Here is a 26822-nt window from a genome sequence, read left to right on the forward strand (position 1 = left end):
CATATCGTTTTCAGCTACTCTGGACATATAAATTGCTAAAACGTTTGCGTTTTACTTTGTTTTTAGTTCACTTTTCCATTTTATTTTATGTATATATATATATATATATATATATATATATATATATATATATATATATATATATATATATATATATATATATATAATTTTATTTAACGCACACATGTTACGACGTTTATTTAAAGACTTATATGTAACAAGAAACCTGGTTTATTCAATTTCATCGTTTCCATTAGATAAACAATTATTTTCCCAGAAATCAGAGACAACTATCATGTAAACTGACAGTAAGAAAACCAGAGACTGTAGTTATTGAAAGAAAAAACAAAAGCCAAAACCAAAAAACAGCCTGCGTGTTGTCCAGAGGGGAAGTGCGAGAGCGTGTCTAAACGCATTATCACTTTTCAAACCTCGGTCTCATGCAGCACGGGGCGGTGGGACACTCGACCCCCTGGCAGCGGTGTTGCTGGAATTACCTACACATGACAAATCAAGACCATATCTGGGAAAATAATCGGGTCCCCGCTGCGTGAAAACTCCCATTAGGGAACAACACTGCCACTGTTAATTACCGAAATGGGCTTTTGTTCGCTGGCAGAGACTATAACTACAACACAACAAACCCGAAAAATCAACACTTTCTCCATTGCTGGCCGATTTAGCTTGGTGAGACCTTTGGCACCTTTTGCTCTTGTTGACTTTGTGGAGGACACGGGGGCTGTTTGCAAACACCGCCAGCATTTAAGATATTCAGTTATTATTCTGCAAGTTTGCCCGCGGCGCTGTTTTTACAGTATTTAATTGGTGGATAGGAAACTGCACGATTTCAGTGATGACCAGTTTATCAGGAACCATCTGGAGTGTTTCGTCCACGCCGACAGTTGGTCTGAGATTGGTCACAAGGCTGTGGCGTATAGATAAAACAGTTGGCAAACCATGACCTCTAGTCGTTCATTAGTGGGAAAAACATTTCCAGAAAAATACCAGAAATATGTTCTAACTTATAATAAGAAATAACTTATGATTTCAAGAAACACACAATTTCCTGATTCTTAAAGATGCTCCTTTAATATGGCAAAAAGCTTTAACGAGTCGAATAGTTTTTTAAATCCAAAACTTTCATTTTAATAAAAAAAATCGAAACTTCACTTTAGTTTTAAGTCGTAGGCAACTGTAAATACTGAAATATTGTTCATTCCAAAAATTTAGTAGGCGATATTTCTTCCGCCTCCGTAAACTACATCGTTGTGCATTTGCGCTGTGGGATTCAAACCTTTGTAAGACTCATATGCATTAAGATTAGTTTCCAAAGTAGATGCAATGCCATAGACGTCTGCTCATTTGTGCACTTCTTAAACTGGGAGTTAAGTTGAACACGGGGCTTTGAGCCCCGCCGGAGTGGAATGTGAAAACTGCCCTCTCGCCTTCAAGCATCTAAATAATGACAACTAATGGGCTTTTATGCGGGTAAGCCACTTAAAATGTCTCTCACTCCCATCATTAAGGTTTAACCTTTAAAAGACGTAAAATCTTTTTAAAGAACAAAACTATTTGAAATTATTAGAGAAATCTACAAAGCTACCACACGTGTTCAGCAGCTTCTATTTTATTAACTTCTTAAAATTGCTTATTGGTCATTGGTTATAATGCACAAAATGCACAGTAAGCTTATAATTTCTATTGGACATTGATGGAGCCCACTTAAAAGTACTTGTATCGCAACAAGCGCCACTGTCTGTCAATCCCATCCAGTCATACGATGTCCAATCAGGTTGCCCCTTTTTCCTTTTTTCTTTTTTTAACCACACTTTTGGGGCCTATCACGCCGGGCCCTCAAGCTCTCACTTCTCCAGCTGAGGGGAGGGGATACGACCTTATTTGGGATTTATGACCTTATATGGAGCGCCGCCAGTGGAGGGCAGCCGTAGGAGGCAGCCTTGCCAGTGACACTTTGCCGAAATTGTAGCTTTGACTCTCAGACAGTCGAAGGGTAAAGCGATAGTACAGTCGAGCGGCAAAGCTTGTTCAGCGAGGTGTTTCTATTTAGACTCTTCCACACTGACGATCATCCAGAAGACACTGGAGATATTTCGCCCGTGTAGTTGGTAAATAAATGTCAGAGCGCCCACTGACGTCGCTTTCCAAATCGTCACCTCGGCGCGCAAGAAAAAGAGGAACAAGGATTGCGTGCTCCCCGGGACTTGCGCTCCATGGGCTGCGTTATCCAGAAGCTTGCTGGGACTAAATACATCGAATGATATGAGCATGTAGTCAGTGTTAATTCTGCTTTTCATTCAATTTAGACGTAGTGTTGAGCTTGTGGCTGAAGAAAGGCGCATGAGGCAACACGTTTTCTTCTATATTCAGTTTCATTTGTCCAACTTTAAATTCTAGAGGCAAGCAAATAATCAGACGGCTTTTAATTTTGACAGCAGAGACTCTGACTTACTGGACTGACTTTCCCGAGAGGTTACGCTCTGAAGAACAACGTGTTTATGGATATCTGCGCAGCAAGGAACATCGGGAGTTGTAGGCTTTGCACTTCTGAGTCGATCATGTTGATACCTTGCTTTTACTGTAAACTTTGATAGATGTTTACAGGAAGATTTCGGCGACAATAAGAAATCACAGTTCTGATACGCTCAGACTGACCTCTGGGGAAAGTGGGACGCGCTTTTTCGCCCTCCCTCGTTTTTTTCTCCCGAGACGTCAGGACGGATCTCTATCACGCAATCTGACTCTGCTTCTGTGGTTTAAACAAAGACCAAGTGTTTTGGGATAGCATGGCAATGGTAGTAAATCAATGGCCAGAGAACATTTCTGCAGATCCGGGGTCTCAACTCCAGATATGCGGCCAGGAGCCCGGCGGGGCACCTGGAACACCAAACGGTTCTACCCCAGGGAACGACGCACTTTCCGGGGACAAGATCCCCAACGTGGACTGCATGGTGTGTGGGGACAAGTCCAGTGGGAAGCATTACGGTCAGTTCACCTGCGAGGGATGCAAAAGCTTCTTTAAGCGTTCTGTGAGGCGGAACCTCACTTACACCTGCCGGGGGAACCGAGACTGCCCCATCGACCAGCACCACCGGAACCAGTGTCAGTACTGCCGGCTGAAGAAGTGCCTCAAAGTCGGCATGAGGAGAGAAGGTAAGGCTGGCTGCTCTCTCTCTCTCTCTCTCTCTCTCTCTCTCTCTCTCTCTCTCTCTCTCTCTCTGCGTGTGTGTGTGTCGGATGTCAGACTGTATTTGTAACACTGCAGACATTTATTTACAAAACGTATTTATGTGCGTAAAGCTGTGCGCAGTATTCTCAGTTTTTAAAACAAGAGTGCCATTAAGTCTGGAATTCAGTCGTAAAAGATGTAAATGTTTCTCTGGTTTCACTTGTTTCATTACTTCTTAAAAACACATTTGAAACAAGAAAACACGAGTGCAGACGAACCCCTATCAAAAGCAGGCGAAAGAAATCAATAGACAAACCGAAGGCAGTCTTCACTTTGACAGATTTGCTCTGACTGCAAGAAAACAATGCATTCAAACCTAAATTCATGTGACGCTCACACAAAAAGATATGTGTGTAAAAGAAAACCTCGTGCCATCTTTTGTTTTGCATGCACCCTGACTGGTTTACGCGTCTTCACTTTTTAGTTATTATTATAATCAGCATGCTTAGACCTTCTCACACTTCACTTTTTTTTTACTGAATCTGAACCATTCATCCCAGCGCTCTCTGTTCCGTGAAATCCTCCCTTTGTCACGCAGTTTTAATTATGCTGTTTGCACACCGACACCCCGAGCCGCTATAAGAGGATGCCGCTACATTTGTTGCATTGTGTTGGATTAACAACGGGTCAGTTAGTGCCAAAGAGGAGCGGAGCAAACGTGCTGGAGAAGAGCTTTCCCTTATGTATTGTCATTCGGTAGCGCTGCATCGAATCAGGAAGCATGAGATTGTGCATATTTAAAATAAGAACCAGCATGTCTTCTGGTTGAGTTATAGATTCATTAAAGTAGTTTCTGCATTTTGGAAAGAAAATAAAGAAGAACGGGGTACTTTTAATTTGACCGATCACTATAATGGAAATGTCATATTACTATTACGCACGATGTTACACAAACTGTGCACATAAGCCATATGCGAACAGGTGAGATATGAGCAGTTAGGTTTTAATTATACCGAGTGAAAAAGTGGCGTGACTTCAGCGGTCCTCAAGAGACTTTAATGAAGATGTCACACTTCGCCGTTTTTTATTTTCCCTCTCAGAGGACAGAATAAGGTCAGCAGCTGCGTCACCGTGAGCAGTCCTCCAAAGGCACTAGGCAGTGGAAGTTGAAGGACAGACCCCGCCGCCTTTTGCCACAGCCAAAATGTAAATAGCAGACAAAGACGTTGGAAATAACCCGCTCTCCTTAGAGACGAGCTGAGAGGAGATGATCCCTCAAGGGTTAGTGTGATTGAAGTCTGTGCCTCTGGCAGTGTATGTGTGTGTTCACTGTACACACAGTATTACCTCATGTTAAGTACCCGCAAGCCACACCAACTCAGTCATGCTCCATTCCGACTGAATGAACCCGAGGAAATCTCCTGACGCGCCGCTGCGTGGAGAATAGCCAGTCCTTCTGATTCGGTCTGTAAGAAGGAAAATGTTAAAGAGCTGAAAAGACATCAGTGAAAGGGAGTTTTGGTCACAGTTTGCACGAAAATATAGTGAAATAAATACGTTACAAGAAAGCAAAATATTAATAATTTAAGCGTAACATCTTAGAAGGCGTTTATGGGAAATGAACTGTTTTACAGCCATTTTTTAAGAATATTTCTTGGCGAGGCTGAGACATTAAAATTAAGCATTTTCTCATCATCTGTAGAAATCACAGTTTTTTTTGTCTTTTGGCACAAATAGATTCTTCTAATTCAGTCGGGCAAAAACCAAAAGTTAAAAAAATGTTTCTCATTTAAATAAAACCTGAAAATATCAGTCGACTGAAGAAAGAGTGTGAAAAAAATCACGAAAGGTCTCATTTTGAAGGCAGTCGCTCATTTACTTGTTTATATTGACCATTTCTGCAGTGTTGGTTTTTAGTTGTGTGCAAAAGGCTTAAATGTGGAGTAGGTCAACTTACACTGGATGAGCTCATCTGTTGGTCCATTTGGGGTCAGTTGGATTAATCGCTGTCTTTAAATCCTCTTTGTCGACAGACTTCTGTTTATCAGCGATCATTTGTCTAGTTAGGACCATATTTGCTAAAGCATATTCATTGTCGGGGAATTTTTTACTGTGATTTTAATGGCAGGACGATTTCCAAATACAGAAGGAAATAGAAGTGAATTAGACGTTTCAGGGGCGTTAAAAACAGCTAAACTGCGTAAACACGATTTTTCATAAACATTAAAAAATAAAAAATAAATCCTGACGTCTAACTTTATTATTCAATCTCGCATTAACCAGCCTAGAAGTTAAAGATGATGGGTGTTAAAGAAAAAGTTTAACGACTTTTAAATCATATGTTCTCTCTCACCGTAGAGAGCATATATAAATATTGTTTTCTTCATATTTTTTCAACAGGCTAAAGTTTTCAAACAGATGCACATTTTTAAATTATGATTTACACAAGACATCTGCTAAATTCCAAAGTTTGACGATACTTTTAAAATAAAGCAGCAGATGTGCATGAAGATGTAGTTTGTTGAGCTGATTTGTCATTCTGTTAATTATTTAGAAGCCTTTTCACTTCCCTTCAAATGTGCTCGGTGATAGCATGTAGGTCATATGTGGGTGCAGTTGGCTAGGACATGTTATGCAATTATTATATAACATGGTTCACCGGCTTCATAGATGGAGTATTAGGATATGGGAAGATTATGTTTTTGGATAGCAGAGGAGAGTTGGTGATTAACCTAGTTTTCATCTTCTCGTCATTCCGCCTCATGTAGAAGCAAGAGAACGCATGCTTCAAGTTCATCAATGACAGCGCTTCATGATATTTCTGCTACAATAAATAAATATTGATCTGCCTGAGAAGTCGTGCTAAAAGTTTTATGAGTGGATTGTGGCAGATTCTGAAATTCTTTGCTTTCAAGTGAGTGGTATTTGTTTCCCAAAGGGGACATTTGACCTCTTTCTGTAGACTGCTGTGTTGAACATAATATCATTTGTTGGAGACTCTTAACCAGGGCACCTTTCAGCAGCATGACAGCAAACATTTCACTGCTGGCTTCAGTAGGAGTCAAGCCCCTAAAACCTTGGCAGCGTTAGTGTCATTGTCTCACCAGGCAGCTACATAGAACCTCCACTTGTTCCTCTGTCAGTGCAGTTTCTAGGATGACTAAGCAGAGAGGCAAAAAGAATCAGCCTGACAGTTCCTTTGAACCAGAGTGAATGTTTTAATTTTGAAACATGCTGCAAGGACGAGCCACTGACTTTAGTGAGGACGGAAAAGACACGTGGGAGTTTACTGCTCTGATTAATTCATTCATACACAGTGATAAGGTCATCTTGTCTCTTGTATGTGTCTTGAATCAGCTGTATGCACGCAACATTTGTGGACACACGCACAGCTTTTGGAGTCTAGTGATAGTAAATAGTCTCAACATCCATTTGTAGCACAAGAATCTGTAATACCCAAACTGAACATGCTCGGTGGGGAGACTGCTGCCTCCTCTGACCCACAAAATGCCAACAGCAGTGAAAAATATAGGTCAACCAAATCTAAAACATTAATAACACACAGGCTGAAGTCAAAGTCCAAAAGTGTGAACCGTCAGGGGCCTCTACGGTGAATAAATACCCTGCTGGAGTGCTAAAGTCTAACACGGTATTAACTAATCCATCCTCCACAGCGAGCAGGCAATTTAACACCAAAACACTGCAGTTTGGCCTAATTTTGGCACTAAAAATCTTTACGTATCCCAGTTGTTTGGCTATCGACAAATTTAAACACTTAACCCCTGTAACTAGACTCATGAGCTAAGTCATTACCAGAGAGCTCTCAGAGGAAAATGACTACCAGTCAAATGGCAAAACCACACAGTTTTCTCCAGGGTTGAAAAATGAAGCAAATGCAAAAGTGCCAAATACTGCAGTTCCTCAGTTAGCCAGTTGAGACCGGTAACAAAAAGAAAGTAATTTCCCATAGATTCCTATTCTACGCCATGAATTTTAGTTTTACAGAGGAAAAAAAACACGTCACCCTACTTTTGGGGAACTTGGTGCTCCTTGTTTATATATGTTTAAAAAAATGTTTGGAACTCTATGAAACAGAGGTGGATGTCACGTTTCTGTCATTTGACATTTGGAGTACCGTTACATCCTGGTACCTTACATCTCCCTTCATAAAATCTTGATTCTGATTCTGCGATCCTCTCGTACCTGCTGTCACTCTCATCCAGTTTCCTGTCCTCACAGAGGGAGTGACCCTTACTGTCCAATCAAATTCTTTCCTGTTCTTGCCCTCATTTCCTGCAACTTTTTACATGCTCATTTTAGTGCATGATTTGATCGCTTACACATCCCATCACGTCCCAATCCCTGCTCCAACACACCTGATTCAAATAACCAACTGGGTATTATGTGCTACAGCTGTCTAAATCCGGTGTTTTGCAGTACTGAAACACCTAAAAACCTAAAACAAGCTGTCCCGAGGACCAAAATATAGAACCACTGCTTTACTATTATTGCCCAAAGAAAACTGTCCTAACTAACTAAAAATACTTCTTCACATTTTCTTGAACTTGCATGTGTTTTTTAAAATATGCTTAGCTCAAGTTAAACATACAAAAAAAAGATTTTGTTCTTAGCAGTCGCTAGCATTCTGTCACATGCACATTTGACTCCTGAAATAATTGCTCCACCCCAATGTCAAAGGTCAAACCGTCTGCTACTCATCATTTTACTGAACACTGAAGTGTTTTGTGTCACAAAATAAATAAATACATGGGGATAGTATGATCACCAAAAATTTGGTTTGCTGCCTGAGGGCAACACCATGGCATAGAAGGTTATAAAGTCCAACTTCAAAGCAGAAAAAGGATGTTTACAGCTGTTTTTCGGCACTATAGCTAATTTCCCCTCTCAGAAATATTGTAAGGGGATATTTTTTAATAGCTCACCCTTTTAAACTCCAGTCAAGTTTGAATATTAGGAGTGCGTCTGATTTGACTGATGGGTGAGTGACGACATATGCAGATGCCTGTCATGGTTCGACTGCTAATTTGAGTCGCCTCTCTACTGTGTGTGAGTCACTTCTCTACTTGGTGCCTTTTGAAGCATTTTTAATGCAATGAATTCATATGACCTGCTGTGTGGTAATTATATTAAAAGCTTAAGGATAAATCCGTGTTCCACTTTTGGTGAGTGGAACACGGATTCTAAGGTTTTCTTTAAAATCGAATGTGGTCCTGACCAAAATCTGAGTGTTAAGGCTTCAAAAGTTAGCTTCATAAACCAATGGGTGATGCACGGCGGCTACATTCTAGTGATGGGTCGGTCGCGAACGAAATGGCTCTTAGAGCCGGGTCTTTGACGTGAATGACGCGAGCCGGCTCCTTATCGCAAGCTGTGGTTTTTTTTTTCTTTCTCTCACCCTCTCTCTCGCACTTATTTCCGCTTCACTCCGCAGGTGAGCCTTGTGCTTTACGCTGGGAAGAGGGGGGAGGGGCGGTAGTTACACTCAGTTGCACAGGAACAGAGCGGGAGGGAGAGAGAGAGAAAGAGAGCCAGGGACAACAAGGTATAGTGATGATCCACAACTATTTTCAGTTGCAGATGATAAAGGATTCAGAAAGTTTATTCATGCAGGTCCATATGACAAAGAATATGCATGTTCTTTTAGTTTTCATATTATAATTTACATTTAATTGTGTTGTGGTTTGCAGTGTTTTGTGTTGTTTCACTTTAAATTTGTAAAAGGAAAAAGCTGAAAACTTAAATAGTTAAAAGTTGAAATGTGAATAGTTGGTTTTTGTATTATATGATTTATTTATTACATTTTATGTGAAGTGAATAAATAAAAGTATATTTACGGTGGCCCCTAGAGACAAAGCACATACAAACTTCAAATCACGTAAAAACTCAGAAGCACATAAAAACTCAAAACACGTAGAAAAGACAACAGAAGTGCTCCAGGATGCTAGCGGCAGTGTTGAACTTTTGTTACCTAGTGGCTACACAAGCCAGCAAGTACCAACGACCGGATTTGGTGTGTGGTAGTAACAGGTAAATGACCTTTTTTTTAAAAATTTGACTATATATGAATGCTTGTGTATAAATACACAAACGATACACATATGCTTTCATGCTTTCAATTGTGTAATTTAAGTGATCTAGGTAGCTCTGTTTTGGAAGTTCAGAGCTACCTAGGTCACTTATGCTAGAAATGCTAGAAATGCGTTTTGGAGTTTGTACGTGTTTTGTCTCTAGGGGCCACGTCATATATTTATATATAAACATATATAAATATAACAACTTTTTTTTTTTACATTAGTAATTCCTTTTGTGCATAATTTTATATTATTGTTAACAATAAATTAATTAAAGCAACAAAACAACCTGAAGAGCTGGTTCGGAGCCGAAAGAGCCGGCTATTTTTAGTGAGCCGAACCGAAAGAGCCGATTCTCTAAAAAGAGCCAGAAATCCCATCACTACTACATTCATCTTTTATAGGCAGTTTATGAGCAAAATATATTTTAAGGTGTTACAATTGTGCCTATAGTATTATCTCCAGTGCTAAGGCGTTGTATTGCTGTGTACTACTGATGGAAAGGTATTCGTATGCCATTTCTTGCTCATCCCACAGAATCACCAATGCAACAACAGCAAACGTAATGTGACCTTTCTGGTCCATTCACTCAGTCACTCCAGCAAACTGACTCTGAACTGTTTTGCTTGCAACTGAAGTAGCTCAACCTGTTTTCATGTGTCGCTCAGGTCACTTGTACTAATGCACAGTCGAGAAAGAGTCATTAAATATGTCAGTCTGTGCGATGTGAACACCCCAACAGCCTTCTCCTTTAATCTGCCACACATGTGTTCCCTAACATAGCACTACTGGGAAGCCATGAACATTTATATTTTAGGGGCTTAGCTGATGATCTTATTCATGCCCGTTGGGTAGAAGTGTAGTAGAAGTATTTATAGCCGTACCAATAAAAGTTGGAGATGAAGCTCTAATGCGCCATAAACAAATGCACCTTTACATGATAATAATTCAAGAGGGACATCTTAGTCCTGCTGTGGCTCGCTGTGTGGTAAATAAAGTCAAGAGGAGGGGCGTGTGGAAGTGTAAATAAGTGTAACATGAATCAGACCCACTGGGCTGAATTCACTTTGCTAATTAATTTAGGAACTGCCTCATCAAAGTCTGAGAGAAAGAAAGAGGCAACCTCGGCGATGCAGCAAAGCTACCAAACTTCCTCACGCAAAGCTCCTCTCATCCCTCCACGTCTCTTGTCTCTCTCTGTCTGTGTCACCTCACTTCTCTGCCGCTCCTGCACTGCCTCCGGTTTTTCTGCGCTCCCGTTCTGTTGTGTCTCTCACGTTCGCTGCATACCTCAGCTCCTTCATGATGTTTGACAGACAACTGGGGACACAGCCAGTCCTCCTACAGCGTGCAGGTGGTTTGTTCTCAAAACATTTCTCTTAAGATGGAACCAAAAAAAGGGTAGTGAAGTTGAGTGAAGAAATACTATTATCGACCAACTTTTCATTTGTCTACATTTTATTTCTCTTTGAAGTGTTGCATTCATTTATATAGAGCTTTGTAAAACCAAACAGTGAAGTGCAGGAGGCTTAAGATCGCTTTCAAGTGTTGCAGTCAGCCATGACTGCACTGCAGGGTACAGACACCTGCATTTAGTTTGCATACTACCCTGGCAATTAGTAACTGATATTTTTACAACCTGAGCCAGCTTAAACGTGTTGCAATCACAAGACTAACATATCTATTTCACGAGGAAGGAACAGGCCTTCACACATTTTGATAGTGAATATTGGATTGGTGAGGATCAGTGACATGCGTGCTGCAGTTTCTTCGATTTTGGAAGCCTCGTCCCCGAGAGAGAGGGAGGGGGCACGGAAATGAAAAAAAAAAAAAGGTGTGTACAACAGGTAGGCATTTATAGACGCATGGCAGGAAGGCTTGCGTTTGAGGCGTGGTCCTGCTCCTGAACCTTAGATAAAGTTACTTCCAGCTTATGGAATTTAGCAACATTAGCATTCATGTTTGTTTCTTATGAATAAAAGTCTCTCCTTTTAACTCTGCCCTTCACCAGCTCCTGAGAGTAAAATCTGTCTTTAACTACCAAATGCTCCACTGTATTTCCTTGCTGTCTGCTAACTTTTTCATGCCTGACAGGGTGCATGCACTGTTATCAAAGGTTAACATCATTATGTATACAAAATGGAAGATAGAGGAGTACAAGCAAACCAAAATAGTAAAGCTGTGGGCTGACACATTGAAACAACGACCCGTAAAAGTCACACAGCTCATCGGAGCTGAGGGAAGCCGCTCTTTAGGTCCAATAAATGTAAATAGGTTCACTGACAGCTGTGAAATCCACTGTTGTTCTAAAATTTTGTGTCACGGTCATTTTAATAAAGAACTGTTTTGTGATTTCCTGAAGTGCTGGATAAAGTGCTTCATGGTGTTTGTGGTAGCTAAAATATTTCTGTGAGATAAACAGAAGGAATAAAAAAATAAGAGCCTGCTATTGAACAATACCACTCCATGGGCTAGGTGAGTGAACCATGGACCACACAGCACAATATTTGTAGATACCACATAAAGGTCATTCTTTGGAAGAATTAGCACAAAACCCCGAGCTACAGTGTAATCATTATAGAAATAGCTGGCTCAAGTTTTTCTTAAAAAATATGAATGAAAAAAAAAAAGCCAAAAGATTAATAGCAGTGCTTACAAGCTCCAAGACCGAGAACTGAGAATGAATTCCAAATGAAAGTTGAAAAAAAAAACCCCAGCTAAACATTTAATTATTTCTTTTTTTTAAACTTTGCTTTAATTGCAGGAGTTTCGAACGCCTCACGGACACAAACACACACGTGACCTCTCTCTGTGACATGACTCAGGGACGCAGTTTCATTTTGGGAAACGTGTTTATTGTTTGCTTGCCAGTGGAAGTTTTAGAAATGGAAAAGCTACTTATTAAATGCAGCTATTAGACTGAGACAAATCTATAATGCGTCTGTGTTGCCCCGGCACTGTGACCTTTTAGTCCAAATGTTGATAGGCCTTAATTGTATTTAGCTGCTGTAATTCCACTAACAGTCTGACCCAGAGGCTAATCCAGGGCAGCCAGGCAGCGAACTGTGCTCTCTGCCAGCTGCCATTTGCTGAAGTGGCATTTTGAAAGTCGCAGCTGAAATGTCCCATGGTACCTCTGTTTGCATGCACTTTCCTCCTCTCCCTCATTCTTTTGCCCTCATTTCATGGCCTACCTACACAGGATGCTGTTTTGTTTGGGGTTTTAGGGATGTATTTGCCTTTTTAACTGCTTTCTCTGCCCTCAATTTGGATTCAGATTAATTTTATTTAAGAGAAAAAAACAAAAACTGTTTATCTTTTTAAAGTTACTATCTGACAAGCTCAGTCAATTGCATTAAGGTCAAGCACAGTCCACCAATTAAAAAGCCGGAAACGGATTATGGCACAAACTCAAATCTGACTTTATACTCCCATCCCCCTTTTAATTCTCTGTTTCCTTTTTTTTGTCCCCGGGCATCTGTTTCTATCTAATGTCATTTCTGTCTCTTTTGCTCTCCCTTGGCCCATCTCCGTGTAAATATATCACATCTCTTTGTCTCTGCACTGGCCTTTCTACCTCTCCATTTCTTTGGACCTTACTCCAATCACCCTTCTGCCCTTTCCTTTTTATCTGTTCCAGAGTCTTGTACAGCAGCTGTAGGCGAGTAAAAACAGAGAGCGATGTGTTTTAGTCAGGCGTACTCAAGTGCTCTGCCTCTCAGGCACGAGTGACCCCCACAATGAGGCTTTTGAAAAGTCAAGTGGATCAAGTAGATTCACCAACATCTGCGGGATTAACCACTAATCAATATGAGAACATATCAATAGCTGTGAATTCACAAATAAGGGACATAAGGAGCAGGGGCGGATCTAGAGAAATTTTCTTAGGGTGGCATAGAAATCAAATGGGGTGGCAAAATCGAAGCCCTTTTTTTCATACACTTATGCAGGTGGTTATATATGGTTAAAATAATCCAAATGCAGTAAGCATACACGTTTTTCATATAAATAAAGTCTATAACTTAATTATTGTCTGTAGCCCACATAATTAAACACTTTAGCTACATAAAACATGTGAGTTTTGATGCTATGTACTGTACAGCCTGTGTGATGAATAAATATGTAGCCCAATAAGTATAAAATCCAGAGAGCTACACAACATGGGGCGGTTCATTTACAAATGCAAGTCTAACTTAGGTTTACACTGTTTGTTGTCAGAAAACAGTCACATTGTTACAGCTTAAATTACACAAAATGTCAGAAATCTGCACTGTCATGAACAAAAATTGAAACCTAATTTTTTCATGATTTGTTGGATTAATCCACTGAGGTCTGAAATACAACCGGCAATTTCTGACTCCTTTTGAGTTTACGTTTGTATTTCACCCTCAAATTGTTTATTTTTTATTCTTTTCCCTTGCCTTGTTTGGTATCTTTTCAGCTCAACTTAATTTAGTTGTTTTGACTGACATACTGCATTAGTATTACTGACCTGAAATGAAATCACACAAATAACTTAAAATCCTAGTAGTATTTTTTTACTGCAAAAAAAAAAACCCCACACAGACATGTTGAGTAAATTTTTATAACTTGAAATGCAAATATAAAATGTACATTTTGTAAACATATACAACTATTTATCTAAAAATGCAGCCAATACACCTGCTGTTGTTTTTTCATTTTGTATAGGAATTTGTAAAATATTACTAAAACTAAAAGGAGAGAACAATCAGGTGTCGCAATAAGATGCCCCACAAATGATGTGTGCCAGTAAAAAATAAGTTTGTCCACCAAAAGACAGGAGAACAGCACAGGGATAAACCTGCAGCCCTGACAACAGGAGGTGTATCACTCAGCTGGTTTTCTAGTGACAGTGTTTACATTGCAAATGTGCCTTTGTGACATTCATTAGTGCCCTCACCGACACACAAAACAAAACAACGACTACACAACACAACAACTACATAACACAACACACTAAGTATACACTCCACACTAAACGTTACAAATCTGCCACATCTAAAAACTCTCTCTCTCACTCGCTCTGTCTCATAAACATGGCTTGCTATGGGCTGAACCATTTGTTAATGGTGCAGGGGGGGAACACTATGCAATATATTCAGTTTTAGCATTTATATTCACTGTTGACTGTAACTACACTCAAACTGTTAATGCTATCTTATTTTAATAAACAACACTGTCATATGCAAAACTGGGGTGACACTTGGGGTGGCAAGGGATCATTTTAGGGTGGCACTTGCCACCCCATGCCACCCTTCTAGATCCGCCCCTGATAAGGAGCAGCGGGGTCTAAAAAAAAAAACTGTTTCTTTCAATTTAAATTGTGATGAATTTAATAAATTCCTCTTGGAGTTCAGGCGCACTGTTTTACAATTTACTCAGTGCATAAAGGGGAAAGTCAAAAGTAGTTAAAACCAGGTTGTTCGCAGTAGAAGATTTTTTTTTACATGAAACCAGGACAGAGTGACAGATTCAGGTCACAGAAGTGCTCTGACTTAGATATGGACCAAAGCGCCTTTTGAGTCTGTCTCCCTAAAGAAGTTACCAGACAGAGTCTTTTTAAAAGTGCCCTTTTTGGGATCTGCTACAGCATTTTTATACTATAAGCTAAATAAAGGATGCATGTCACCTGCTGTTTTGTAAAAGGCCATTGTGTTTTATTTTATTTTATCCTATTTTTTATGCTGCAAAAGACACGAAAACCATCAAGAGGTCCAAATTCAGTGCTTAGAATTAGCTGTAGTGAAGGTTAGCTACCAGCAGCAGCTGCCTGTGTTGGCAACTGCCTGTCAGTTAATGCATACATTTAAGCCTTTAGAAAATGTATACAGTACATTAAAAAAATCACCTACTGTGCATTGGAATGAAGGAGGAAGTTAGCCACATGTTAGTTTCATCTCTGAAGTTCATTATAGGATTCTGTGGGGTTGACTCACTTAACCCCATGTGGTCACTGGAGAAAGTGCAGTTTTTAGCATTTCTTTTTAGCCTTTTTAGCTGTATTTGGCTTTTAGAGAAAGCAACTTTATTCACCTTAATTTAACACAGTTCTTGGTGAACAAATTAGGAAGTCAGCTGATGTTTTCACAGAGAAAAAGTTTGCAAAAGACAAGTTCAGGAAAGCCTCCCAGTAAACTGCAAATATGAACATATTTCTCAGATCCATTCTCCTTTACCATCATCAGAGTCACCCTTTAACCATGTTGTTATTGATTCAATCGCAAAGTTAAAGATTTCATAATCTTTGAGAAGTACATATTCCAACCTGAACCCCAATGTTTCCTGTGTGTCTCTAAGATGTCTCTGTGCAAAAACCTCACTGTCAGATTATATATATACATATATACACAGATATATTTTTCATTAAGGGATTTTGAATGGTTTTAAAAAGGCAAATAAAAAAATCTTTGTGTAAGAAGGAGTTATAAGCAACATTTTCTCTAATCTGGAAAATCATTCACAAGCCTGTATTACAATAAAATGTCTGACTGAAAGGATCAGCAGTGTATGATTTAGCAGTCTTTCACTTCACACTTAAAGCACCTCAGAGTGACAAAAAACCATATTTGGCCAGGTAATCTCTGTGGAAATTGCAACGACTTGCTCTCGGAGCACTTTCACTCCTGCTGCTCAGAGTGCAGTTTTATTTTCCCTTGTTTGTGAAATCCTGCAAAGACAGATGCATGTGGCTAATCTGACAGCCATCTTTTGCAAAGCGAGACAGGAGCCGCTGGAGTGCAAGCGACGAGGAATGTCCCGTTGTGCAACATTGTCTTTGAGACAGGCAAAACCTCTTCATAGCTCAGCAAAGTGAGACTGCGCTGTTTGCCAGAAGAGATCACGTTCTTTTTTCGGGCACACGGGTTGACACAAGTTCACAAGGAAAACTAGTACTTTGAGGTCAACACCTTTTGTGCAGAGGTATTTTTTTCTGTTAAAAGGACAGGCTAGAATTAAAGGCATTTTTATAACTTATGAGTGATTTGACCTCTCGTTTTTCAGACGTGCCATGGTGCGTTCAATTGGCACAGCTGCTGTGTGTGAGGTGACAGGTGATGGAGAGTTAAAAAGCATTTTCCAAGCCCTTCGTCCTCCCTTTTCTTTCACCCCCTCCCTCCACCTGTCTCTTTATGTAAACCACAGCTTTCTATCTGAAGCCCCATCTCGGGCTATATTCAAGCACATTGAACTCTGCACCTTCTCTCTCTTTCCATCGCTCCACTCTTCCCCAGACCTCGCATCGCCCCCATCTCCCTTTTCTCAACTTATCACCTTCCACTCACTCTTTCTCCTCCTTATCTCACCATTTCAGCCTTTTGCCTCATTTTTTCAACCCCTCTTTGCATTTTCATTGCGTCTCTCCTCTCGCTTGCCTTTCTCGCTGGCTCTGTGTAACTGAAGATGGAGTTATTAGTCAGACAGTGGATGACTGAACAGGTGTTTTCCAAATGGGCCTTTGAGCACTCGCCGCATCATCATTGCTCCACACCAGAGGGGGGTAGGGGTGGAGGTTAGGGCTTTGTGTGTATGTGTGTGTGCAAGAGCTTGGCCTCTGCGTGCCCCTTTCACCTCAGGCTGGGCCATTTGCCAGTGCAGGGACTGAGGGAGGGGGTGTTACCGTACGTATCCATGAGTGTGTATGCATGTGTGGGTGCATAACATATGTAGGTGTGAAGAAGTGTTATATTTTTACCAGCTGCTGCTTGTCGTTACTCATTGAGGCACAACAGCACTGTAGAATAGCCTTGGCCTGGCCACTTTCCATCCCTTCGCTGAAAAGACAAGCGCTGACACTTTTAGGGGTACGAGAAATGTTGTGTTGCTACACTTTTCAACCCTTAACCCCCATCCTGCCCCCCCGATCACCCGGCACATTTGACATGCTCAATTTGCGTCTTTCTTCTCTGTCTTCATCGCGTCTCCCTTCTGTTACTCCTGCAGGTTTTTAGGACCTTGACCGTGCAGCGCCCCTTTGGATGTAGTAATTCTGTAAACTACTATAACAAGCTTGCTAAATGATAAAAGTTTCATAACAAACTGATGGAAGATTGCAAAAAACACAGTTCTTGGCCTGTCTTCCAGAAACATCCAGCGGCCTGCTTCCAGAGGAAACAGTGGATCTGGAACACAGATATGAGTTTATATTAGTGTGCTCCAGTCCCATTTAGTCCTTAATGACTTGTGTAATTAAATAAAAATGCTGAAGCACTGTTAAAAAGTCTCAGGTTCACCCAGATAAAAGTTCAACTCATCCTCTTCTTTGTTTTCAAACAGCAGTACAACGAGGACGTACATCAAACTCCCAGAGCAGTCCAGGGCAGTACCTGACCAATGGCACCGACCCGTACAACGGCCAACCCTACCTGTCGGGCTTCATCTCTCTGCTGCTTCGCGCTGAGCCGTACCCAACGTCTCGCTACGGGGCTCAGTGTATGCAGGGGAACAACCTCATGGGTATCGAGAACATCTGCGAGCTGGCGGCCAGGCTGCTGTTCAGCGCTGTGGAGTGGGCCAAGAACATCCCCTTCTTTCCTGATCTGCAGCTCATGGATCAGGTGAGTGTGAAGAATGACCAGAGTAGACCAAACCTAATGAGAATGAGACCAGGCCAGGCTAACTGCTTTCTACTGTTTTCAGTCTTTATATTGGATTAAGTCACACAAACATGAGAGCGGTATCTGTATTTATTTTCATCTAACTCGCAATAAGAAAATAATTTTATATCTATATATCTATATATATATCTATATAGATATATAGATATATATATATAGTTCTACAATGGTAAATTGTTCCTTAATAGATCATGCACAGAGAAATGCCAGAAAACAAAAAAAAGTAAAGTAATAACTCATAGTTCAAAACACTATTTTCAAGCTACTGGCTAAAAATTCATAAAATGTCATCCCCACTTACAATTTGAACAGAACTAAGCTAATAAATATTTGAAAAACACATTAATATTTTTATTCCTCTTTTGTTAACCATCATGTCGCAGCACATCTGTTTTGGCACAAACCTCAACTCCCAACATTTGGTTCAGATCGACCTGACATCAATCATGCATATATAGATTTATATCAGCTATAAAGTCTTGGCACAGAGTAATCCCCTGACCTATAAATATTCACATGCACCTCTGACAGACATAGTCATCACAAATATGTCCGCTGTATCTGCACCAAATCATTAACATATCATTAATGTCAAGTTCACATGTTGAATATTTCTGACCTGTAATGTCAGCATGCACTCAGGTGTTTTCTGCAAACCCCACTCTTTTTAGACATGTTATCAAAATCCATGTAGGTTTTCTCTTTTCAATATCAAAGCGCTGATATTGTGTCAAACACTGTCTCAGAGATACACAGCGGGTGCCCTTTGGCATCTGTGTGTGCAGGTCTGTCACTGTTCAATTCAATTCAATTCAATTCAATTCAATTCAATTCAATTCAATTCAATTTTATTTATATAGCGCCAAATCACAACAAAAGTTGCCTCAAGGCGCTTCATAGATACAGAGAAAAACCCAACAATCATATGACCCCCTATGAGCAAGCACTTTGGCGACAGTGGGAAGGAAAAACTCCCTTTTAACAGGAAGAAACCTCTGGCAGAACCAGGCTCAGGGGGGGGGGCGGGGCCATCTGCTGCGACCGGTTGGGGTGAGAGAAGGAATTCCACATGTGTAAAGGACCCCTTTGGATCACATTTAAAACTATATGTGTAACTTTTCCAGCATCCAAAGTTAGTGGTGGGAAACATGCAAAGTAGAACTTCAAGTCTAAACCTAACCAGTAAAAAAGAAGTAAAAATAGAAATCCCCAAATGGGACACAAACTGTATTCTCCTGGCAGACAAACTTGTGACTTGCTCCATCGCCCCTTTAACCTCCTACTTTGTGGACTTTGTAGCTTTTGCAAGGAGAACTATTGACACTCGCCATTCAGTGTTACTGCGGCTGGTGCAGAGGGCACAGATGCTAAAGGACACTCTGTGCTTATCTCGGTTATACCGGCCAAATCTGATAGAGCAGCAGTATTTGATGCCCTAGGATGACAACTTGTTGGGTCACCTCAATAAATTCTAATTATTTTTTTAATGTTTAACCACATCTCCAAACATGTTTCTGTTACATAAGAAAAGTTTAATCCTCTTCTACCTGTCACAGTGCATGCTTTCTCACCCTCTTGTATCCTTTCCAATCTTTTAAAAGTAACAATAAACACCTCATCAGACTAGCTGTCTAATTTCTGACGGGTAGGCGTGTCAGGAATGTTCTGTCATTCCACCGTTTCTGTGTGCTTCCCTATTCTGTAGTGAATAGGTACCTGTTTGAATGAATGAAGCTCTTGTATGTAATTTGCATTAAGTATTGGATAATGTTACCAAATTCATATCATCTCCAGGTGATATGTGGTGGTTTAAATGACCGAATGTTAAATATACCCTGTGTCCTTCTTCGCTCTGGATTAATGTGTATGTGTTGCTCTCTGGTTACATGTCAGTGATGGGTGTAAATGCTGTCTGAAGCCTGCTGAACTCTAACTGGAGGGCACTCAAAGTGCTCAAACTCTGAGCAATTCTCAAAAGGGCTGTCACAGTTTTAGGCTTCAGACACATTTTGCCTTTATTCATTTTATATTTGCAACTAAAAGCAGAAAGGCCAAAGCCAAATTAGTCATCCACATGGGTAATCTGAACAAAAGTAATAATCATCCTATACCGCTTGTTTCTAGGTGGCTCTGCTGCGAATGTCATGGAGCGAACTCTTTGTTCTAAATGCTGCCCAGTGCTCCATGCCGCTTCATGTGGCTCCTCTGTTGGCAGCGGCCGGCCTGCACGCATCACCTATGTCAGCAGAGCGTGTTGTGGCCTTCATGGACCACATCCGAGTCTTCCAAGAGCAGGTGGAGAAGCTGAAGGCCCTGCAGGTCGACACAGCTGAATATTCTTGTCTCAAGTCCATTGTGCTCTTTACATCTGGTGAGTTTAAGTGAAAAAATGGGAAATAAGTAGACTTAAGTAAAGTAATATATGGAAATGGTTTGCACATTCTCTAGAAATGTAAAAACAGCTGGATTACCAAGTTGCCACTATTTCATATCATTGCGTGAGCTTTGAACCGTTGAAAGCACCTCTGATCGTCCTTTAGATCAGCTGAGAGGGTATAAGACCGATGCCATCTGTGTCCTGTGAGTATGTTTTGCTCAGGGAGGAAGGGAGGAATTAGCATCCTGCTAATCTGATTTCTACTGGCACGATAGCATTGTGTTTACTGAACATGTAAGCTTACAGTATCATGTTAACAACATAACCTGAATTAGATGGCCAGTAGCAGGGTTATTACACACATTTAAACACAGCCAAGGCAAACATTTGATCACGATGTTCTTAAGCAGAGAGAAAAACGACCAGTGAAAAGAATAAAACAGCACATAAGGATTCCATTATATTTTTGTCATGACAACATAATAGTGGTGTAGATTAATTTAAATGACAACTATAAATCATTAAAATGCTGTGCAAAGGTGCTACCTATACCTGCTACCCATAGGTGATATAAAAAAAAATGCTCAGATTCATCCTAAAAGTTGCAAATACAAGCTTTAAGAAAGAAACAAAAGGTTTGTTAACACAAACCCCTGTACGACATACACCTTGTCTGAGGTGCATTTGAATGGAAACCAGTACTATGGCTGACTGAGAGGTGACCTCTAATGCTGCAGTAGATTGTGTCTCATTGGCTCCATATGTAAATGCTGCTGTTAGTCAGTCATGGTCTCTGCCCTCCATGAATTTGACTGTAATTTGATCACTTTGTCATACTGTAAAAGGCAGCTCTTGACCCCTGTGAGCTGCTCGTGCCTCACTTGAACCTCTTTGTTTTGCTAAATAGAAGAATAAGCTTTCACTACGCATTATAAACTTTGCATTTGTATTTTGAATTCTGTCCATTTGTGGGAACGACTCTTTGAAAAGCAATTTATTTCTTAATTTACAGTAGCAAAAAGAATCTGTTTATATAAAGTTCAAGAAACAACAGATTCATTATATTGTATTGTTGCATGCCTACTATTTGGACCCAAAAATCCAGTGTTATAAACCCCTTATTATACACAGTACAGTACTCGACAACAAAGAAAATGCCTTTATGCTAGAATAGATTTGTCGGTTTGCATCCAAAGCTTAGAAAAACAGGGCTCTTGAGCCTCACAACCTTACATTATGTGGCAATATGTCCTCCCCACTGAGTGACAGAGAGAATTAAATCAAAATATAATAGTTTTACTTCTTGGCAAAACCCCTGGCATCTGCATTGTTTTGATCCTGCTTATACACAAAGCCTGTTGAGGTTTATCCCAGCAGTCACTGGGCTCCAGTGTCAGCCAAAATACTGTCACATCTGGGATATTTCAGAGAGAGATCATGCTTTGTGACCCAGGGGGAAATGGATGGTGAAGAAGCCAACACTGAGATGTCTATCGTCTGTGTTATTTTACTGCTTTTTCCCCCCTTTCCCATCTTGCATGGCTTGTCAGATTCACTCTCTGCCTACTGAGCATCTTCACCAAGCTCTCTGTATGTAGGTAGCCAAGGATCCTCCTCTCCCTTCTTTTGCCTGTTTTCATCAGCCATCTCGCCTTCATGATCCCATCTATTATTAAAACCAGTCATCCACCCCTCCTCCCAACGCTCCCCAAACCCTAAACTCCAAGACCAGCACAACCCAAGCCCCAGGACCCCTGCCCCCACCACAGGAGTTGAATTATGTATGGTGCATTTCAGTGAGAAGGAGGATTCGCCATGACCTACATAACCCCTATAGCCCTAAGCATCCCATGTGACCTCCCTATATGCGCAGAAGCACATGTATACACATTAAAAAGCTGCACATCTTGGCAAGACCCTCGAACAGGATATTGTATGTCTTTGTGAAATATTCACACTTTAATGATCAAATCCTGAATTTGATGTAAACATGCACACACCGTAAATAGACCTGTTAATAAATCTGACCCTTGCAGACCTGGTAGGATGACCTAACAAGCTCAGACAAACACCAATTGTCTCCCACCTCCCTCTGAGTCCCCTCCCACCACTCCCCCTGTGAAGCCCAGTCCGATCAAGCTACATCAGAGAGCGGGCATCTCAGTCCTGCCACCCTGATCCTTCACCCCCAATGACCCGGTGAGTGCCCAAGGATCAGACAAAAGAACACGGCACTTGGCGTAGAAGGGCACCCACAGAGCTGTCGCTTCAGCACACGAAGTGGTTTCAGTCACACAGACAGCTTCGCTAATCCCGACCGGGCAGTGACTGCCTTGTCACGAAGGACTCCAAAATGGTCGGGCTGACAAAAACGCAGTCCATCTGCCTCCCGAGTGGATGGAAATACAACCAAAGTGGGAACAATTATTCACCCGGAATGATGAGAATAGCGGCTGCTGGGCGGGTGGGGAGGGATTGACATGCTTGATTAAAATATGAGGTGAATTAATTATTTTTTTGTGGAACTGAGGCAGGGTTTTACACAGGGGACAGATCAAAGTGTGAGAAGACAAAGGAGACCTGTGATGCAGGGTGACGGGTTAAAACTCACGGGCCAACGCCTTTTAACCGAAAGACTAAGCTTGAGAATAAATAACCCTCATCGAATACCTGCCTTCAATATGTGGGTTCACGCAGGGGGCAGGGTCAAAGAGCACTCCCACTTCTCGTACAGTATGTGGCAGAGTACAGTAGAATGCGTCTTTGTTTTGAGTTCACACATCTCTGACCTGCTTTGCAAAATCCCCTGTGATCTCCGCTCCACACACAGGGTGTGAAAAGCACCGCGTGCTGCGTTACACACTCTTGGTTGTGCGAGACTCTTGCCCAAGGTGGGGGCCGGTGAGACGAGAGGTAGAAGGAGTTGGAAGGCAGAAAGTGTCTCCCCAGCTGAGGAGAAAGTGAACACAGACCACAGGGGTGGAAGTAGATCTCCGCTGTGACAACCTTGATTTTGTCAAGTTGTAGCCAGATTTCTCTGAAAGGAAAATGCCCTGTTACATCCTGGTTCTTTCTGGCAATGAATAAGTATTAGGTGAAGACACCACTCTGCCACATACTAAAAGGTTTTGTTAAAATCTTGCACAATTGAAGCTTCTTTCACTAAGAACAAATTTCATCATATGCCAAACAGTATTAGCCTAACATAACATTAATCCAGAACATTAGTAACCAAAATATGGTATGAGAAGTCATTTTTCTTATGCAGTTATTCCTCGTCCTGCAATTCTGACTTACGTTTTGACACATGACATACTGGAACCCGCAGAACACTGGTTATTATTCCATGGCTAACACCTGATTTATCCTTCAACATAAAATCTACACAGTAAGCTATAATGTAGCCGCAAACCCCTCTGACCCATCAGTCTAACCTAGCAAATGCAAAGCAGCCCACAACTACTCTGGTTGGCCTAAAATTAAATGAAAGTCAGTGTGTCACAAAACTCACCTTAATGTCATACAGTCATTCTCACAAAAAGACTACTGCTTAAGTTGGATAAATGCTTATATCAGTTCTAAATCTTCACTTTGTATTCCTTTCTACTAGACGCCATGGGCTTGTCAGACGTCGCCCACGTGGAGAGCATCCAGGAGAAGTCTCAGTGTGCTCTGGAGGAGTATGTAAGAAACCAGTACCCCAGCCAGCCGAACCGCTTTGGACGCCTCCTCCTCCGCCTGCCGTCCCTGCGCATTGTCTCCTCTCCAGTCATCGAACAGCTGTTTTTTGTGCGCCTCGTCGGCAAGACTCCAATTGAGACGCTCCTCCGTGACATGCTGCTCTCGGGCTCCAGCTACAACTGGCCCTACATGCCCACAGTACAGCGAGAGCGACCGATCTCTCTCCACTACAATGAGAATGGGCCCTGAAGTGGAAGGACAGACCAAGGAGAAGCTACGGGGGAAATTACGGTTGAAGGCTGACCTGACTGCTCATCAATCCATCTCTCCTTCCCTTCATTGTCTGCGTTCAACTTCTCAGCTTCCCAAGAAGAAGTATCTCCCTCACCATTCCGCTTTAAACACCGACATTGATACACCATCATCCCAGTTACACAAGCCAGGCTAGCTTTCACTATCGCTAATACAGAGACTTTGTGGCCCGTTGCAGCTCCTCAGCCGAGTCTACATTTGAGATGTGGCGTGAGATGGACAGGTTGGTAGAATGGGTTATTGCGCAGTTCACCAGCAGGTCTGTTGGACTCACTTCAGATGTCATTCTCAAAAACCATGCAAACAATTTCAGCGAGCATTTGCTTCATTTTCGGTGATACACCTACACATACGGAAACTGTGTGCTAGCATCTGCGTACGAGCATGGAGAATACTGAGCAAGGGCTTTACCAATGGGACAGCCAAGAGCACAAAGCCTGTTGTAAATATACCAATTTTTAAAAAGAGAAAACCAGAAGCCATTAAAAAAAGACAAATGCCAAAATGTCTTGAACTTTTGCAGAGGATGTTTTATTGTGTGTTTGTATTAGCACTGTTTATATGGAGAGAAAACCCATGATTGTGTCCATATGTACAGTATATCATCGATTCATAGACATCTAAGGCATATTAGGGTTCAATTGGGGAAGCTCAGGTTCAGAGGGTGGGCAGACGGGCATGTCAATATCAGAACAAAAAAGACAAACCCAGCAAATTTTACACTTATCAGCAGCCTGTGCCAAAGCTGACAAATCATACGGTTTGGAGTATTTTTGTGATAGTGTTGGCTATTAAAAGAAAAGTTTGGTTTGTCTATAATTTGACTTGTTGTGGGGTCTGAGGGGCGAGAAGGAGTTTGTAATGAATACAAATAAAAGCGTAGGCACTTGCATTGAAAAGTAGTCAGTTTGAATCTGCAGAATCACAGCACTGGTAGATTGTTTCTACCCTTACCCTGTTTGACTGAAGTATATTTTTTCTTACTCTAAAGACCCATGGTGTTAACATCGGGGTGGCAAAGCTCATCCTCCTTATTGTCATTACTTTTTTTTTTTTTGTCAGTATTGGACCCTTTAGACAGGGGAGTGGGAGGGTGGTATGGGCTTTTACAAAAGTAGCTGTACTTGCCTTAGAACAAAGATTCTGTCACTGAGCATTTATCTTATGACTGTGCCATAATCTCTCGTTACCTGTTATAACAGGTATTATGTCCTGTCAGGATTGGAAATGAGTTTGCATGAAGTTAAAATGTGATGTGCAACATGTCATTGAAGAGTCATGCACAATCCAAATATTTTAATTGAGTTAATGCAGAATCCCTTCTGCTTTTTCTTATTATACACACACACACACACACACACACACACACACACACACACACACACACACACACACACACACACACACATATACATATACATATATATATATATATATATATATATATATATATATATATAATTTGAATTTGTATATGTACTTCCTGTCAGCCAAAAGCCCGGGCTTCAGACAGTTCAAATCAGAAAGTCTTTTCCTCCTCTTCACTCTGTTTAATCAGTAAATTTCTAATATGGTTATCTCAGACAGAGCTCTGGCTGTGAGAACACAAGTCCTACACACCTGCTGTTCAAACCTTTGTTTATGAGGGTCAGCCAATCAAAAGACTAAGGATTAACTGAGCGGCTGCACTGAGGCCCAATATAAGATGAATAAAGATTGCTCTGATTTCCCTTTGCTGGGAGAAGGCACAACTGAACCATTTTGACATCTTTCGCACTTTCTGTTTTTAGACCTCATGCAAGCTCTTTCGATATCCTGGTGATATTGTTGTGTAGGGAAACCCCCTCGATTCATGTCATTTGAGCTTATCGTACCGATACCATAAAGTAATGTATCACTAACCTCTGAAAACCTCAGTCTATGTTACAATATTATCCCCAATGGACTTATGACTGTGACTTAGCTTAGGACTATTTTAAGTTGGTTTTTATTGTTTGACAACTTGTCTTGCATGTCCAGCACGGCACCCTAGTGTCAACCACCAGTGTTGATACTGAAAAAGCCACCTTGGACTGTAGAAAGCTGTTTGTTGGTGAATAAATTGACAGAAAGTTTCTATGAATTGTTTTTATCCCCTCTACTTTTGTTTGGAAATATGGATTATCCGTTAATTAAAATAAAATTGTTTTGTTCACACTAACTTTTCTAATGTCTTTTACTATCATCTTAAAGTAAATGCATAAGAAAAAATGCAAGCCATTCCGCATTAAGCTTTTTTTGTCCCCTGAGCTCTTTAAGTTTGAGGAACACTAGCTCCTAATAATGCAATTTAACAGAAAATCTTACAAAGAAGTAAATATTAAAATATTTTAAACATTTTTTTAATTCCTTTGGGTCCTTTGGTGACCCTTCAGATATCATTTCTATGCAAAAAATGGACTCAGAGGCACAGATTTAATCTGTCATAATTCAGAACATTTTGTTTGTTTGTAATTTTCTAGTTGTCAAGTGAAAAGAAATCTTAATGTGAGTAGACA

At 40.9% G+C, this 26822-nt stretch overlaps 1 protein-coding gene across 1 annotated transcript; it reads left to right on the plus strand.

The window, feature by feature from the left end:
* The first annotated feature begins 1959 nt into the window (after positions 1–1959).
* Positions 1960–25693, plus strand: nr2f5 (nuclear receptor subfamily 2, group F, member 5). Its single transcript, XM_080897591.1, has 4 exons — positions 1960–3171; positions 17575–17855; positions 20040–20286; positions 23903–25693. Exons 1-4 carry the CDS (start codon positions 2805–2807, stop codon positions 24220–24222), a joined length of 1215 nt encoding a protein of 404 aa, XP_080753717.1. The 5' UTR covers positions 1960–2804; the 3' UTR covers positions 24223–25693.
* The last annotated feature ends 1129 nt before the right edge of the window (positions 25694–26822 follow it).

Source organism: Rhamphochromis sp. 'chilingali', assembly GCF_963969265.1.
Source record: "Rhamphochromis sp. 'chilingali' genome assembly, chromosome: 11".
Lineage (NCBI taxonomy): Eukaryota > Metazoa > Chordata > Actinopteri > Cichliformes > Cichlidae > Rhamphochromis > Rhamphochromis sp. 'chilingali'.